Source organism: Heteronotia binoei, chromosome 1, assembly GCF_032191835.1.
Source record: "Heteronotia binoei isolate CCM8104 ecotype False Entrance Well chromosome 1, APGP_CSIRO_Hbin_v1, whole genome shotgun sequence".
Classification (NCBI taxonomy): domain Eukaryota; kingdom Metazoa; phylum Chordata; class Lepidosauria; order Squamata; family Gekkonidae; genus Heteronotia; species Heteronotia binoei.
Window position 1 is genome coordinate 23,880,651 of NC_083223.1, and position 16,578 is coordinate 23,897,228.

Sequence of the window (16,578 nt, forward strand, 5' to 3'; positions counted from 1 at the left end):
AAGGGGGTGGGTGGGTGGGTGCTAAAAACAGCAAATGCCAAGTGAAATGATGTTAAAACACCATTGCAGTGGCCGAGGGTTGAAGTTGATAGGAGAAAGCGTCAGGGTATAGTCTAATGCTTTCATGCAGTTGCCATAGGAATTAGGGTCATCTGATGGTAAAGGCAGAGACCATAAAGCTCAGGGTAAAGAAACAGCGTGGAGGTAGGCAAGGTTTGATCTGCATCAAAACAGCCAGGGGATGGATAGAGACGCTGATATTCGGTGCTGATGGCAGAGCCATGTGAGTCTGCTCTGGAGGGCTGTGCAGATGCTTCTTCTAGCATTGATCCAATAATAGAGCAGCCAGGTCGTTGTTGCCAACAGTAGTATGATGGATGGTAAAGCATCCAGTACCTAAGGGAGGTTGCATATTGCTGGGCCAACCTGGGAGGTCCTTAGAACAAGAGCAACAAAAAGCTGCTGGGACATGGACACAGTGTGTGCCTCCTGCAGTCTGTCTTTATAAGACTAGAAGAACCCATGTGAAAACGAGAAAAGGGGGGGGGGGCAGCATCGCTGCCGACGAGCCTCTCTGCCCTCGAGGTCGAACATCGGTATGGGGGAGCGCTTTGGCTCCAGTGCCCACGAGACTGGCCAAGCAGAGGGGCATTGGCGCTTGGAGCCACAAGTATCGATGGGAGGTGCGTTTGCGCTATGAACTGGAGCGCGGAAGCACTCGGCTCGGGAATAAGCTGAGCGTCGGGGGGGCTCAGTCGGCAATGTCAGACAGAAGCGATTGCCGATTCCGACGCTGATCCTTCCGATGCCGATCCTTCAGTGGGCAAGTGGCGTATGACGATAGAAGTCATGTTTGCCATGCCTGCTTCCACCTCAAATCCCTTGTCCTCCCCACAGCAGTTGCTGAAAGGTAACGAGGACTCCGACTTCGATGCCGAGAATGCTCGTAGGTCAGAGCGGTCGGCGTCGGAAAGGGAAGAGCCATGAGAGTTTGTCTTGCTCTCAGTGGGCTCCGGCACCAACATAGCGAGTTGGGCCGTGTGTTGTCCAGGCTGGAAGACATCGAAGTCCATTGAATCAGTTAGGGAGACGACGCAAGCAGTTCGAACAGGCACATTGCTGGCTTTTTCCTCGTTAGTCAGGAGGATTGGTGAAGATCTGTGCTGCGAGTCCCTCTCGGCAGGGAGAGGAGCGGAGAAAACGAATCAGGAGGGGAAATTTGATCCCAGCACTTGAGTCGGCAAGAGAGCCCGCCTCCATTGCTTTTCCGTAACGGGAAGGGGAAAAAAATGGGGGGGGGGGGAATCCGAAGGGCTGAGAGAGTAAAGTTTTCGACTTTTCTCCATCTCACTAGGTTTGTTTTTGAGGTAACATGAGATTAGAAGTGGCTATTTCAAAGGGAAGTAAATAAAAGTACCAGCCGGAGCGAGGAGATCAACTGATCAGCGCGGCGGTCAGAAAAGAACTGATGGGATGTCCGCGCCCACTCTGTGAGCATGCGTGGTGGGGTTCTTGCGCATGCCCACTGGAGCTGAGCGCGAAAATCCTTTGGCTTGTTAAGTACCGATCGGATCAGCGCAGGCGCGCTCTCCCATGGGTGTGATGCACAGAGACCACGAAGAAGATTTTTTGCTTCCAAGACTCTGCATCTTAGAGGGAACATTGCTTGGGATCCACATATTTAAAGAACCGTCTCCTTCCCTATGTCCTTGTGTGCCAACTACAGTCACCCAGCAGCCATCTGTTAGCTATCCCACCACTTAGTGTGGCTTAATAGGGTTGGTTCTAATAAAGGCATTACATGGTAATATGCCATCTGTGAATTGTTTTTATTTAGATTATCTAATTGTTGGAATTGTTTTTATTTAAATTGTTTGTTTTATCAGATCTTTTTTTCTTTTCAAATTTTAAAGTGTATTGAATCAATAACTTAAAACCATAATACAAGCTTAGATTCAGCAATAAAAGATACATAAAAGAAAAAATTAAAAATGTGAACAATAAAACAATGCCATTGAAGTCATAAATAAAATATAGACTTGGGTACGGTAAAGAAATGGAATACCAAAGCATATCGCTCAAATTAAAAAAAAATCAATGCAATGTTATTAGCGAGAGATACTCAACTTGAGAAGTATTTGTAAGATTATGATACAATTCAAACTTCCGCCTTAAATAAGATATCCATTTACATAACAAAGACGAATGAATTCTAGGCTCAGAAAATTTCTGTCTTCTGTAATTTTGTCTAAAAGGAAATATTCCCAAAGCTTGTTAGCCCATGTTTGTATGGAAGGAGAGTCCTCTGTCCTCCATTTTGGTGCTATAGCATAGATCAGAAGTGGCCAAACTGTGGCTCAGGAGCCACATGTGGCTCTTTCACACACATTGTATGGCTCCCTAAACCCCCACTACCCCTTCAGACAGCTTGGAGAATGAATTTGTCTCTTTAAATAACTTCTCCAAGCCAACCCAGCCAGCAGCTTGGAGAAGGCATTTAAAGTGCCACCTCTCCCTCTCTTACCCTCCACCCTCCAGAGCCAGTTTGGTATAGTGGTTAAGTGCGTGGACTGGGTTTGATTCCCCACTCCTCCACTTGTACCTGCTGGAATGCCCTTGGGTTAGCCATAACTCTGGCAGAGGTTGTCCTTGAAAGGGCAGCTGCTGTGAGAGCCCTCTCAGCCCCACCCACCTCACAGGGTGTCTGTTGTGCGAGGAGATGATGTAGGAGATTGTAAGCCGCTCTGAGTCTCTGATTCAGAGAGAAGGGCGGGGTATAAATCTGCAATTCTTCTTCTATTTTCCTTCCTTCCTTCCTTCCTGCTCTCAAACATCTGATGTTCATGTCTTGTGGCTCTCAAACATCTAGTATTTAATCTATGTGGTTCTTATGTTAAGCAAGTTTGGCCACCACTGGGATATAGGGAAATCTAAACTGGGGAGGGGGGGCAGTGTTAGTTTTTCCCTTACAAGAATCTTACTCAGTTCTACACCCGAATAAATATTCTTAAAGTTGCACTGATAATCCCAAATCCTGTAAACTGAACTGTACTTATATGTAACTTTTAAAGCAATTCCCACCTCACTCAACGGACTCTGTTTTTCACAGGTTATACCTCCAATCAGGACCATGTTGGGCATGAGAGGCCTGGGATACTCAAATGCAAAGTCAAAGCGCAGAAGCCAAACAGATGCATGGCTGTATAACTCAGATACTGTCATCTCTCGCTTCAGGAACTCTGTGCTGAGATCATTGAATGGGGAATAAAGAAGAGAACAAATCAGGAACTGCAAAGAGCTGACGAGAAAGTTCTTCACTCGCTGACTGAAGTCCATCTGATCTGTGTTGCCTGTGAAGAATTTTGGGACATAAGAAGCTGGATCTGGACACCGAGTTGCCTCTAAACCGCAGGGCAACCATCCTGAGTAGTAAACAGAAGGGAGGGATAAATGCTCAGCTAATATCTGTCCACACGGTGGCACCGGAACCATAAATGCAACTTCAAACTGGTTTTCTTCCAGGTAAGCCATAAACTCTTTGGTCGTTTTCGCACTCACCTCCAGCCGGCGCGACCCCCCTCTTCACCGCGCAGGATCTGCGCAGATTTCGCACTAAATGCCGCGGAGCAGCCTTTTGCGCCGGAAACTCCCGGCGCAAAAGCCGCTCAAACGTAAATCGCCAAAAAGCAGTTTGGCGTTTGCACGGCTTTTGCGACGGGAGTTAGTGAAGAGGGGGGTCGCGCCGGCTGGAGGTGAGTGCGAAAACGACCTTTGTTGTACAACAGTTCCTTGCAGGTGTTTAAGAAAAGTGTGGAAACATTTCTTGTTTTTGCAATCTACTAATTTTTGCCAGGAAAGGCTGCTCTGAAAAAGCAATCTGGCCAAACTTTTGGACTTCTTCTTTCAGGTATTCTTCTGTGTAGGACAAAGCAAATGTTTTCAGTGTGTAATGTTTAGATGGCTTAATCCTCAAGCTTACATCAGGGGCAACCACTACAATTTCATGTCCTTTCTGGTGAAGACGTTCCACAACCAGACGCATACTGAGCCAGTGACTGTTATCCAAGGGGATTACCAAAACCTTCCCTCCATCTGAAAGGCTCCAGAAAAAGAAAGTAAGTAAAAGCCACCTGGGAATCTGGCAAATGCCTTGGAGAAGAGGAGTCTTCTTAGCATGTATGGTCTTGTTTGATTCAAAGTTAAATGAGTATAAAGGTGTCATTGTGAATGAACCCCAGATGAAATGTGCGTCATTCACTGAGGCACTCTTTATTCTGTAAATGTTTAATTTCCCATGACTTGCTTGTCCGCAAGGGCACAACTAAGTTAAACATTTTGCTAATTTTTCTCTCTCATTTTTATTGTTTATGAATCAAGACTCCTTTGCATGTGCAAAGTGCTGAATAGCTCTTATCTCATTTCTTCTGCACAGCAACCTGAAAGAAATCTGTGATTAGAACTATGACTTGCACAAGAGAGAGCTGACAAATTTCCAGGCAAACATGTCTAGCAGCATATGCATTCATGGTCAATACCCAGAATGTACACATGTGCTTCTCCTTGTCCTTGAAGCATGGAGTTCATCTGAAGTTTGTGCATGGACAATTTTGGACCCCTGACTTGGATGGCCCAGGCTAGCCTGATCTCATCAGATCTCTAAAACAAAGCAGGACCACCAAGGAAGTCCAGTATTGCCACACAGAGGCAGGCAGCGGGGAGCCACCTGATTCACCAACTTTCTCAATACCTAGACTCAGCTGATCTGGCCACGCTGATCCATGCTTCTTTCTCTCACAGAGGGATCACTGCAATACACTCTTATGTGGGGGAGGGAAGGCATTTAAAAGGTGTGCAGTCCCTTTAAATGTGATCACCAGAACTCCCTAGTCACAACATAGATATAACAATAAAACAACATTCTAAAAACCATAGCTGTAAGAATCTAGATTAAAAAACAGCTGGCGGGCCAATAATAATCCATTGTGCCACTTATATAGAAGACCAGGCTGGTGGAGATATAATAGCAATCCAGTTACAATTAAGAACATAAGAGAAGCCATGTTGGATCAGGCCAATGGCCCATCCAGTCCGACACTCTGTCACACAGTGGCCAACACACACACACACACACACATATATACATATACACTGTGGCTAATAGCCACTGATGGACCTCTGCTCCATATTTTTATCCAATCCCGTCTTGAAGCTGGCTATGCTTTTAGCCACCACCACCTCCTGTGGCAGTGAATTCCACATGTTAATCACCCTTTGGGTGAAGAAGTACTTCCTTTTATCCATTTTAACCTGTCTGCTCAGCAATTTCATTGAATGCCCACGAGTTCTTATATTGTGAGAAAGGAAGAAAAGTACTACTCTCTCTACCCTCTCCATCCCATGCATAATCTTGTAAACCTCTATCATGTCACCCCGCAGTCGACGTTTCTCCAAGCTAAAGAGCCCCAAGCGTTTTAACCTTTCTTCATAGGGAAAGTGTTCCAAACCTTTAATCATTTTAGTTGCCCTTTTCTGGACTTTTCCCAATGCTATAATATCCTTTTTGAGGTGCGGTGACCAGAATTGTACACAGTATTCCAAATGAGACCACACCATCGATTTATACAGGGCATTATGATACTGGCTGATTTGTTTTCAATTCCCTTCCTAATAATTCCCAGCATGGCATCGGTCTTTTTTACTGCAAATGCACACTATCTTGTCATTTTCAGTGAGTTATCTACCACGACCCCAAGATCTCTCTCTTGGTCAGTCTCTGCCAGTTCACAACCCATCAACCTGTATTTGTAGCTGGGATTCTTGGCCCCAATGTGCATTACTTTGCACTTGGCCACATTGAACCGCATCTGACACGTTGACACTCACTCACCCAGCCTCAACAGATCCCTTTGGAGTTCCTCACAATCCTCTCTGGTTCTCACCACCCTGAACAATTTAGTGTCATCTGCAAACTTAGCCACTTCACTGCTTACTCCCTACTCCAAATCATTTATGAACAAGTTAAAGAGCATGGGACCCCGTATTGAGCCCTGTGGCACCCCACTGCTTACCGTCCTCCACTGCGAAGACTGCCTATTTATAATCACTCTCTGTTTGCTATTAATTAGTCAGTTTTTGATCCACAAGAGGACCTGTCCTTTTACTCCATGACTCTCGAACTTACTAAGGAGCCTTTGATGAGGAACTTTATCAAAAGCTTTCTAGAAGTCAAGGTAAACAACATCTATTGGGTCTCCTTTGTCCACATGTTTGTTCACCCCCTCAAAGAACTGTAACAGGTTAGTGAGGCAAGATCTTCCCTTACAGAACCCATGCTGAGTCTTCATCAATAACTTGTGTTCATCAATGTGCCTACTCATTCTGACCTTGATAATGGTTTCTACCAACTTTTCCATTATTGAAGTCAGACTGACTGGTCTGTAATTTCCTGGATCTCCTCTGGAACCCTTTTTAAAGATGGAGGTGACATTTGCTACCTTCCAGTCCTCAGGAAAGGAGGCAGATTTCAATGAAAGATTACATATTTTTGTCAGGAGATCCACAAGTTCAACTTTGAGTTCTTTCAGAACTCTTGGATGTATGCCATCCGGACCTGGTGACTTATTAGTTTCTAATTTGTCAATCAGTTGTAGGACCTTCTCTCTCGTCACCTCAATCTGACTCAGGTCTTTCAACACCCGTTCCAAAATTAGTGGTTCTGGAGCAGGCAAACACTTCTCATCTTCCACAGTGAAGACTGAGGCAAAAAATGCATTCAGCTTCTCAGCCATTTCCCTATCCTCCTTCAGTAATCCTTTTACCCCTTGGTCATCCAAGGGCCCCACTGCTTCCCTGGCTGGTTTCCTGCTTCTAATATATTTGAAGAAATTTTTATTGTTAGTCTTTATGTTTTTTGCAGTATGCTCCTCATAGTCCCTTTTTGCCTGCCTGATCACAGTCTTGCATTTGATTTGCCACAGCCTGTGTTCCCTTTTATTAATCCCACTTGGACTAGCTTTCCACCGCTTAAAGGAGTCCTTCTGACCTTTTACAGCTTCCATTACTTTGTTTGTTAACCATGCAGGCCTTTTCTTATACCTGTTTGTGCCTTTCCTAACTTGTGGTATATATTTTATCTGAGCTTCTAGGATTGTAGTTTTAAATAGCCTCCAAGCTTCCCCAAGGGTTTTGACTGTATTTACCTTTCCTTTCAGTTTCCTCTTCACATGCCTTCTCATCTCAGAGAATTTACCCCTTTTAAAGTTAAATAGTGATAGTGACAACTGTCATCTGCAGAGGCACATACGGAGAGAGATGGTCTGGCAGATATGCTGGTCCCTGGCTTCATAGAGCCTTAAACATTAGCACAAAGATTTGAACCCGACCTGGTACTTAAATGGAAGCCAATTCAATTGGCACAGCACTGCCTGAATGTGTGCCCACATAGGTGTTACAGTCAGAAGGTGCACTGCCACATTTTGCATCAGCTTGAGTTTTCAGATCAGATACAAGGGAAGACCTGCACAGAGCAAGTTACAGTAGTCTAACTTGAAAGTGACCATTGCATGGATCACTGAAGCCAGGTGTTACTGAGAGGCGCTGCCTGATAAAATGGAGTACCCCAGTGCCTAGAGAGAGAGTGGGTCTTCTATTTCTGTTAAACAAAATGGAGTCTGACCAAAAACAGGCCAAGAAAACACTCCATCTAAAAAGGTGGAGTGGCCCCGCACAGAGCTTGTTCTGGTTGGCACTTGAATTCTGTCTCTCAGTGTTGTCTCCCCTATCCCCCCCCCCACCCCGCAGCACCTCCGCCCAATCAGGATGCATAATAACATGGGAGCTGCTGGTAAGTACTGTTCATACTCTAATCCTCAGCTACTAATCAATCAGCCATCTCCTTGGCTCTTCCTGCAACTCAGTTTCTCTTTGTTTACTGCTATGGTAATGTCTGACATCTGGGCAGATTCTTTGTTTTCTATGCTTGCCTCTCCCCAGGGATATCTTTGCTGAACCGCTCAAACCATTAACACATCCTGACCTTTTGTAACCTATTGGGAGGACATTACTAAATCAGCCCCACTATTGTTACCTGAAGATCCATCCAGGTGACCAGAGTCTGCTGTACTCATTGGCTTAAGGGTGGCACCCAATCACATACCCAGAACAGACTAACCACTGCCCACCACACAAGACAGCCCCTTTTCTGAGTTGGTCTCACCCTCTCCAAAGATTACATACAGGACTGCAAGCCATGCTTGCTCTCTCTCTTCCTGCCTGGACTCCAAGTTCCCAAATGGACCTCTGCACACCTGGAAAGGTAGTATGCCCTGTGTGTCTTCCCTTTGACTCTGCTATATCTCACCTTTTTATTTCTTAGGTCTTGTGTGTGTGCTTATATTATTTATGTATAAAGGAATTATTGTATCGCAAGACCTACATTTATTTGAGTAAAACATTATAAAATACAATCGCTTGGCCTATTCTTGGCACCTACTACCTGATTCGTTTAACTAGAGATGCCAAGGATTGAACCTAAGCCCTTATGTGTGCAAAGCAGAGATACTACCTCTGAGCCACAATCCCTAAACCCAAACTCTTTATTATTGAAAACAAAGATCCTCGCTCCTAAATTCGCTCTACCAAGTCTCTTAGCTAATTTCCCGATTAAAAATAAGAGACTTAAAAGCATTGCCAGTAACGCAGGAGGAGAGATAGCAAACTAGTTTCTAAACCACTTTAGCAACTAATAAAGGCTGATTTGGCAACATTGGTGACAATGTAAATAATTTAAACTAGTTATAATAGTAAACTAGTTCTTAGTAGCAGACATACAGGAATTATCAGTGTGCTATTTATTGTTTTTGAAATGAGCAAACATTTGTGTGATTTTGAAGCCTATATATTATGCCCATGTCCCCACGTTGATTATAAAATATCTGTAGTGCATTCCAGTATTCCAGTAAGGACCTTTTCTAGCATTAAAATACCATAAAATTAATGCAAAGCTTAATACCTTATAAATAATGCCATCATTCCATCATAGAGCTGAGTTTAAACCCTGTAAATTTCAGTGGAAGTACCCAGACACTGAACTGTGGCCACTGACAGAAGCTCTTTGAATCATCAATTCAAATTTAGGTAAGATTGTTTTGTCTGTATCTAATAAAAGAGATCTGCAAACTTCAGAGATTTAGTCTGATGTACTAAAGAAAACTGCAAGTTACCAACCTGAGTTAAGGGTTTTTTCCCGACACAGGTGATCCCTCCAATTGCAATCATATTAGGCATTAATGGTTTGGGATAATCAAACGCAAAGTCTGTTTTTATCAGCCAAACCGATCCATGACTCCAGAGTTCTGTGATAGCCATGTCTTGTTGAAGAAATTCTGCAGCAAGACTTGCATAAGGTGAGTAAGCAAAATCACAAAGGAAGAATTCTGATGTGAAGAACAGTAGGTTCTTCACACGTTCACCAAACGTCATATGGTCCGTGTTTTCTGTATGTTGCCTTGGAACATAAGAAAGAGGGCTGGGACACTGAAGAGCTTCATAGTCTAAACCACAGGGAATCGCTTGTAAAAAATATACAGAAGGGATGCCAAGATACTCAGCCACTATTTGGCCACATGGTATCACTGGATCTGTAAAAAGAGCATCGAACTTGTTCTGCTGAAGGTACTTAATCAGTTCTTGATTGTACAATAAATTAGTGCAAGCGGAAAATAAGTAAGCAGACGTATTTTTCAGCCTGTTATAGGTTCTAACAAACCTAACTAGAAAAGGGAGCTCTTCAAACAGGCCATTTGCACTCTCTTGAAAATGTTCCTCCAGCTCTTCTTTTGTGAAAGGCACTGGATATGTTTTCAAAGTATAAAGATCATCTAAAGGTTTTATTTGCATGTTTATTTCAGGTGCGACGACGACAGTCTCGTGGCCATTCTGTTTGAGCTGATTGAGGACGGACAGCATACTCAGCCAGTGGCTTCCATCCACGGGCACCACCAGTAGCTTCCCACCAGAGGTGAAATTCAAAGAAGACAACAAAAGCAACAGCACCACAACATATTCTTTCTGGGAGTCAAACATGGGAAGCATCTCTCTCATCTCACTCTGTCGCTTTACAAGAATTAAATGTCTACTATCATCCGCATGCTTCACAGCAGCCTGTTATGTCATAAGTTGTAGAACTTTGACATTGTATGCTAGTTGAACATTAACTTTTAAGAAGGGCTGTAGACTGGGGTAAAGCCCATGCTTTGCATACAGAACTTTCCAGTATCTGTCCCTAGCATCTCCAGGTAAAGGGTTTTAGGCCTTAACATGAGCTTTATTGGGGTATTAGATAAACCAGTTATTTGATCCAGTAAAAAGTAACTAAAAATGTTATGTCAATCAAGCAAGCGAATACAATTTAAGATCCAAACAAGGTTTACTGTATAATTGAAACAGGCACAACAATACTTATATCACTCTGTTAGACAGACAACAATTCCAAATTTCCTCCATCTTGCTTTCTGTTCTTGCTCACTACATCTCCTAGTAGATAGTACTTCCACCTTTGTTATTTATAGCCACAGGAATCTAAAAAGTGTATATACAAATGGGAGGGTTTATCACTGTTAATATAAGTATTGCCTGTAGCTTTAAGAAATGAATGTCCTCTGAAATCTCATTGGCCATTTGGCTTGCTTGGTAACATAGCTCTATTACCAGTCAACAAGCCTTTGTTTCTGTCAGTAAAAGGCAAGGGTGAGAGCAATGTTCTTTTCAGGGCTAGTTTGGCTATCCAGTGTACTCCTGCTCCTATCCCCCATCCTGGAGGGAAGACTCACTGAGGCAAGGCCCAATAGTAACCATAGGGTTGTCAAGTCTAACTCAGAAAATACCTGGGGACTCTGGGGGTGTGGGTGGGAGACTTTGGTAGTGGAGCCAGGAGACTTTCTAATTCCACTTACCTCACAGGGTGTCTGTTGTGGTGGGGGAGTGGTGGTAAAGGAGATTGTGACCACTCTGAGACTCTGAGATTCAGAGTATTGTGTGGGATATAAATCCAATATCATCATCATCACTTTCCCAACACAGACCTAGCAACCTTAGTTTTCCAGGTCTTCATGAGCAGCTCCATGTGAAAGGCTTTTCAGTAATTTAGCCTAGATGTTACCAGAGATAAAATGTAATTGTGGCTGTTCACATTCCTCCCCCACACCCCAAAAAAGGACTGCTTCTGGGGAAAGCTACTTTGTGTTTGCATCATTTAAGTGAGGGAACTGCAACCTTTTTGGGCCTGGGAGCACCTGTGGAATTCTGACACAATGCCATGGGCATAGCCACAAAATGGCTGCCACAAGGGCAGAGCCAGTGACAAAAAACAAACAAAAACTGCTGCAGCTTCCTTTCAGTCACACAATCTGCTCAGCCAAGCAAATCTCTAATAACCAATCAGAAGCCTTGCTGGCAAAAGCCCCACCAACTTTCTAAAAGCACTTGATGGGTACCAGGAAAGGCGCCATGACATCCCTGGGCACTGTACTGGGGAGCTCTGGTTTAAATGTTCCATTTGCAAGCAAAAGGAACTGCAACCACATGACAAATCCCCAAGTGTAGATCTGCAAAATCAGCAGCACTCTTATGTGGACTGAGTTACAGCCACATTTATTGTGTGTGTGAGAGAGAGAGCACGCACATCTGGAAGTCATGACAACCTCTGGTGACTGACCTCGACTGGGGGCCTCAAGGATATTCAGAGAGGTGGTGGAATACAGCCTACCCTTGCCTCCCAACTGCTGGTTTTCCAAGAAGGTCTCTCATCCAAGTACTTGTCAGAGTCAGCCTTGCTTAGCTTCCAAGATCTGAAGAGGGTTGGGCTTGCCTGGGCTATCCAGGTCAGGACAATTACAGCCACATTTCATCATCAAAGGCTTGGGAGAGTCAATTGCAAAGCTTCTATTTCTTCTCTAGCTAAATATGTTCATGACAGTGCTGGGATTTGTTGGAGGAATTTGGAAGGTAAGTTCACATGTGCAAAATTAAAAAAAAAAGTGGCAAAGCAAAGACAAATAATTTTTAAAAAGACATTCTTGATTTGTTGAAGAAAAGTAATTCAAATAATCTGAGCATTCTGGGAACTACAAAAATATTGCAGTGTTGGAAGAACGGAGAACTATGCAATTCGCTCAGCATGCTCGTTTTGCAACTGTCAGAAAACCACCCATTACATTTCACACATTTCTTTTGTTAAGGTTGTGAAACCTCCCTTGCATAACCTCTGGTGTCTGTGTAAACATTTAGCACTATAAGCACATGAACTTCAAACTGTGCATAATACGTTCAAGTAAGTTCAAACAGAAGTTCAAACTACATTTCATAAGGTGCAAGAAACTGGCAGCATTTCAACGTAAAGTTCATATCATGTTACAGAGTTCTTTCTGGCTGCCATAGGATCTTTCTGTAGTTTAATGCCTAGTCATTGTGCAAAACACAATCTTAAAAATAAGTTACTTCCCCAGTCAAGCTTTTTCTCACCCACAAGAAGTGCCTTCCTTAACTCTATAACTTTGTTGGGTAAGCCCTTGCCCCCCCTAAAGACAAGGCCATGGCTATAATAGCTTGAGGGACCTGGGGATCTTGGAACATCTTGAAATAGGTCAGCTAAGGAGATGATTTTAAAATATTATTTAAATCAGTTATAGCCCACCATTCTCCCCAACAGGCACCCAAAGCAGCTTACATCTGCTCCATTTTATCCTCACAACCGCTCTGTGAGGTAGGTTAGGCTAAAAGAGTGTGACTGACCCAAGGTCACCTAGCAAGCTTCCATGGCACAATTGGGGATTTGAACCCATGCCTCCCAGATACTAGGTCAACGCTCATAACCACAATATCACAGTGGATATTTTTAACCAAAAAAAGTTCTTACACTGAACAGAAATTCTTGTTCTATAAACGCTTGAAACAATTGTTAGTTGTGGCCAGGCCGACCAGTGTTTGAGCAGCAGCAGTGAATATACTGGTCTGGTCCTGGGTACAGTTCTTTTTACTGAGCATAGCAGGACAAGGGGATGCCACAACGACTGCTGTTTCTCTTTGGCATGCTTCAGACAGAGACTCCCAAACCATGGTGGGTGCTGCATAAATGAGCTTACAACTTGCTTACATGATCTCTCCCACCCCCAACCATAATTTTAACTTACTGTACCTAAGTAAGTTCTTCTCTGAAGAACTTTCTGTTTCAGTACTGGATAAACGGTAACCAGAACTGCTGAAGCAAAATTTGGGTCTCCATATTATTGGATGTTTTGCCTTAGAATTGGGATTTTTATCCATTAACATGATACGTCAAATCTTTTGCAACCAAGCTTCCATAATTGGAAAGATTGCCTTTTCCAAAACCAAGCAAGTGCCATCCTGGCCACCACAATTTAATGTCTCAGAAGGTATAATCAGCTTTTAAATATCCTTCCGGAACAAAGTCCTAACAAGTACAATTTCAAACTGACGCTTCATATTTCACAATTTCCATTATGTATTTGTTCCCAGTACTTGGCATTCCTACCACGTGTGCCAAAAGTTGAATTTTTACATCTCCAGCCCACCCACAGTTTGCCACTCAGCTAGGTGTAAAGCACCATCTCTAAGGCAGTATCTTGCTAATGTCATTCTGTTCTTTGGCTATTCTGCAAAACAGGATTGGAAAGGCTTAAAGATGGCAGCAGATGAAACACTTACAGTGCCACCCTGTGCAGAGATAATTGACTTAGAAGGGTGTGATTCTGCTTGGGATGGCACTGTAAGCTAATTCTGAGAACACCATTTTTCATTAATTATCATACAGACTTCTCAGAATAATGAGTGTACACACACAAAATCTCATCCAGAAATACCTGTGAGATGCTTTCTTTCTGTCCATAATTGTTGTCTCCAATAAAGGCCATGGTGGTCATTACTGTCCAAGGATAATCAAAACCAAAGTCAGCTCTCATTAGCCAAACAGAAAAATGGCTTAAGAGTTCTTGAATCATTAAAGCTCTTTACAGAAACTCGGAAACTAAACTGTCCAACTGAGAATACACGTATTTGCAAATCTAAAAGTCCAATGACTTCATCAAAACATTTACAACACAGCAAAAAATATATATTTAGGATACACTGGACACCACAGCGACCTTTTACTGAAAGACTGGGACCGACTGTGTACTCACTCTACACCACTCTTGACATTCCTCTTTTCAGTGTCACGTCCTTCCGTTTTCCCGCTATCTGCCCCGGGGCTTCAGCCTGCGTTGCGGTTTTTTGCTCTAAAAACCAGTTTCTCTTTATCGTGCAAAAACAGTGACGCAGGCTGAAGCCCCGGGGCAGATAGTGGGAAATCAGAAGGACACTGTGCTGAAAAGAGGAACATCAGAGCAGCATAGGGTGAGTGCAAAATCGGTCTGAGTGAACTGTCCAATTACTGGTGTTGCAACTCAAAGGAAGCATCCCTCATATATATGCTTTGGGCATGTCCAGTCATTTGGTTTATCTGTACAGTGGTATTACAGTTTCATTGATTTTTGAGGATGCTTATGTACTTTCAAACTATCTCTTGGAGCCTAACCGGTAGTCAACACAAATGTGCCATCCGTGCCCTTACTGCAGCTAAAGGAATGATAAGATAAAAGCCCACCCCCAGTAAATCAGTGGACTGACGACATTAGAACTCTACCAGTATTTGAACACAAGACATATAAATGGCAATAGCATGTGGACTAATTTTTAGATATTTTGAAACTGTTTACTATGTTTAAATCTATGTTTAAAGCCCCATGACACAGAAAGGTAAAGCTGCAGTACTGCAGTCTGAGCTCCCTGCTCACGACCTGAGTTCAATCCTGGTGGAAGCTGGGTTCAGGTAGTTGGCTCCAGGTTGACTCAGCCTTCCATCCTTCCGAGGTCGGCAAAATGAGTTCCCAGCTTGCTGGGGGGAAAGTGTAGATGACTGGGGAACGCAATGGCAAACTACCCCATAAAAAGTCTGCTGTGAAAACGTCACGATGCAACGTCACCCCAGAGTCGGAAACAACTGGTGCTTGCACAGAGGACTATCTTTACCTTTAAAAACCCTGTAAGCTCTTGGAGGATTGGCTACATCAGGGGTGTGTGGCCTAATATGCAAAGGGTTCCTGCTACAAAAAAAGCCCTAGATAGACCCTTTCCAGCCTTCCCCTTCATCACCAAGCATGTCCTGCGGGAAGCTGGGTTGGCTTCCACTTCTACTCCCCAATCTCAGCCACTGCTAACACTACCACATTGGTACCCAAATCCCCTGGACTGCTCCACCCAGCCTGACTCTCTGCTCCCACCCATTCTATTCTTCAGCTCTTTCTGAAAAACAACATCCTCCCTGCAGCTGGGCAATCGCCCCAGGTGCCACACAGCTCCAACTGGGGCATGGCTCGGTCCCTGGGTTCAACTGACCGTGCAGCCCCTGAACAGTTGATCTGCCTTGTGGGTGCTGGCTCATAATGAGGTGGCAGTGGTCTGCACAACCCAGGGAACACCTCCAGCTATACAAACCTGAATATTTATTTATGTATAGGCCACTTTTCTCAAAGGGACTCAAAGTGAATTATACCTTCTGAGAGTATAATCAACAAAATGGGACAGTGTCATGGGATATCCCATTTGGGAGATTATTAAAGAGAGCTTTTTTTTAACAGAGATACAGTCATGAAATGTATTGGAAATATACTTTAGCATTATACATTACTGTATATAACCTGTACTTTGTATAGTACATACTGACTGTTGATGTAAATATAATCACACTATGTAATTTCTGTATTGTTTAATATGCCATGTTGAATAATTATGCTTTGTTCCAGCTCCTTTTTTGGATTTTGGCTTGTTTCCCAATTTTTGCAATCCAAATCTTATTGCTTTGTTTACTGGATATCCCATTCTGTTGATTGTATACTGTGTAATCTACTGCAAGTCACAGTAAGAAAGGTGACTATAAATAATGTAAATGAATACAATAATATAAATAACTAGGGCTTTTTTTGTAGCAGGAACTCCTTTGCATATTAGGTCACTCCCCTCTGATTAAGCCAATCCTCCTGGAGCTTACAGTGGGCCCTGTGCTAAGAGCTTTGTAAACTCTTGGAGGATTGGGTACATCAGGGGAGTGTAGCCTAATATGAAATGAGTTCCTGCTACCAAAAAAGCCCTGTAAATAACATACATGAACAATTTTTAACAGATCTACCAGAATTACTAGTGCAGTACTACTTTTTTGTACAACGAACAAACATTTGTATGGCTCGAAAGCCCCATACCCATTATGAAATCTCTGGGATACACTCAAATATTCCAGTCATAATGTATTTCTAACTTTAAATTACAGAAACGAAAGTACTGTAAGCTGAATCCTTTATACATAATGTCATCAATCCATTATAGAGTTATGCTTTTTTTTTAAATCCTGTGGATTTCAATAAGATTTAAATGCAAGTAACCAGGCACTGAACTGTGGCCACAGATGGAAACTCTTTCAAATCATGTTGCCTAATATAGATATCATTGTATTGCCTGTAGCTAATAAAA

General features: G+C 43.1%; 2 protein-coding genes across 5 annotated transcripts in view; both read right to left on the reverse strand.

The window, feature by feature from the left end:
- LOC132566972 (UDP-glucuronosyltransferase 1-6-like) overlaps nt 1-16,578 on the reverse strand; it is a 77,444-nt gene that overhangs the window by 31,498 nt on the left and 29,368 nt on the right. Inside the window, exon 1 of one of the 4 annotated variants that reach the window (XM_060232541.1) lies at nt 9,226-10,414. The exons of the other annotated variants lie outside the window; for them this stretch is intronic. Coding sequence (XP_060088524.1) covers nt 9,226-10,101 — 876 coding nt within the window. The 5' untranslated portion in view covers nt 10,102-10,414. Of the gene's footprint in view, nt 1-9,225; nt 10,415-16,578 lie in introns of those variants that run through there. 4 annotated transcript variants of the gene reach the window in all.
- Nucleotides 765-4,222, reverse strand: LOC132584854 (UDP-glucuronosyltransferase 1A1-like). The gene is given in 4 exon segments (XM_060256801.1): nt 765-1,175; nt 3,082-3,536; nt 3,770-3,832; nt 3,835-4,222. Coding segments are annotated over 4 exon segments (1,317 nt in total).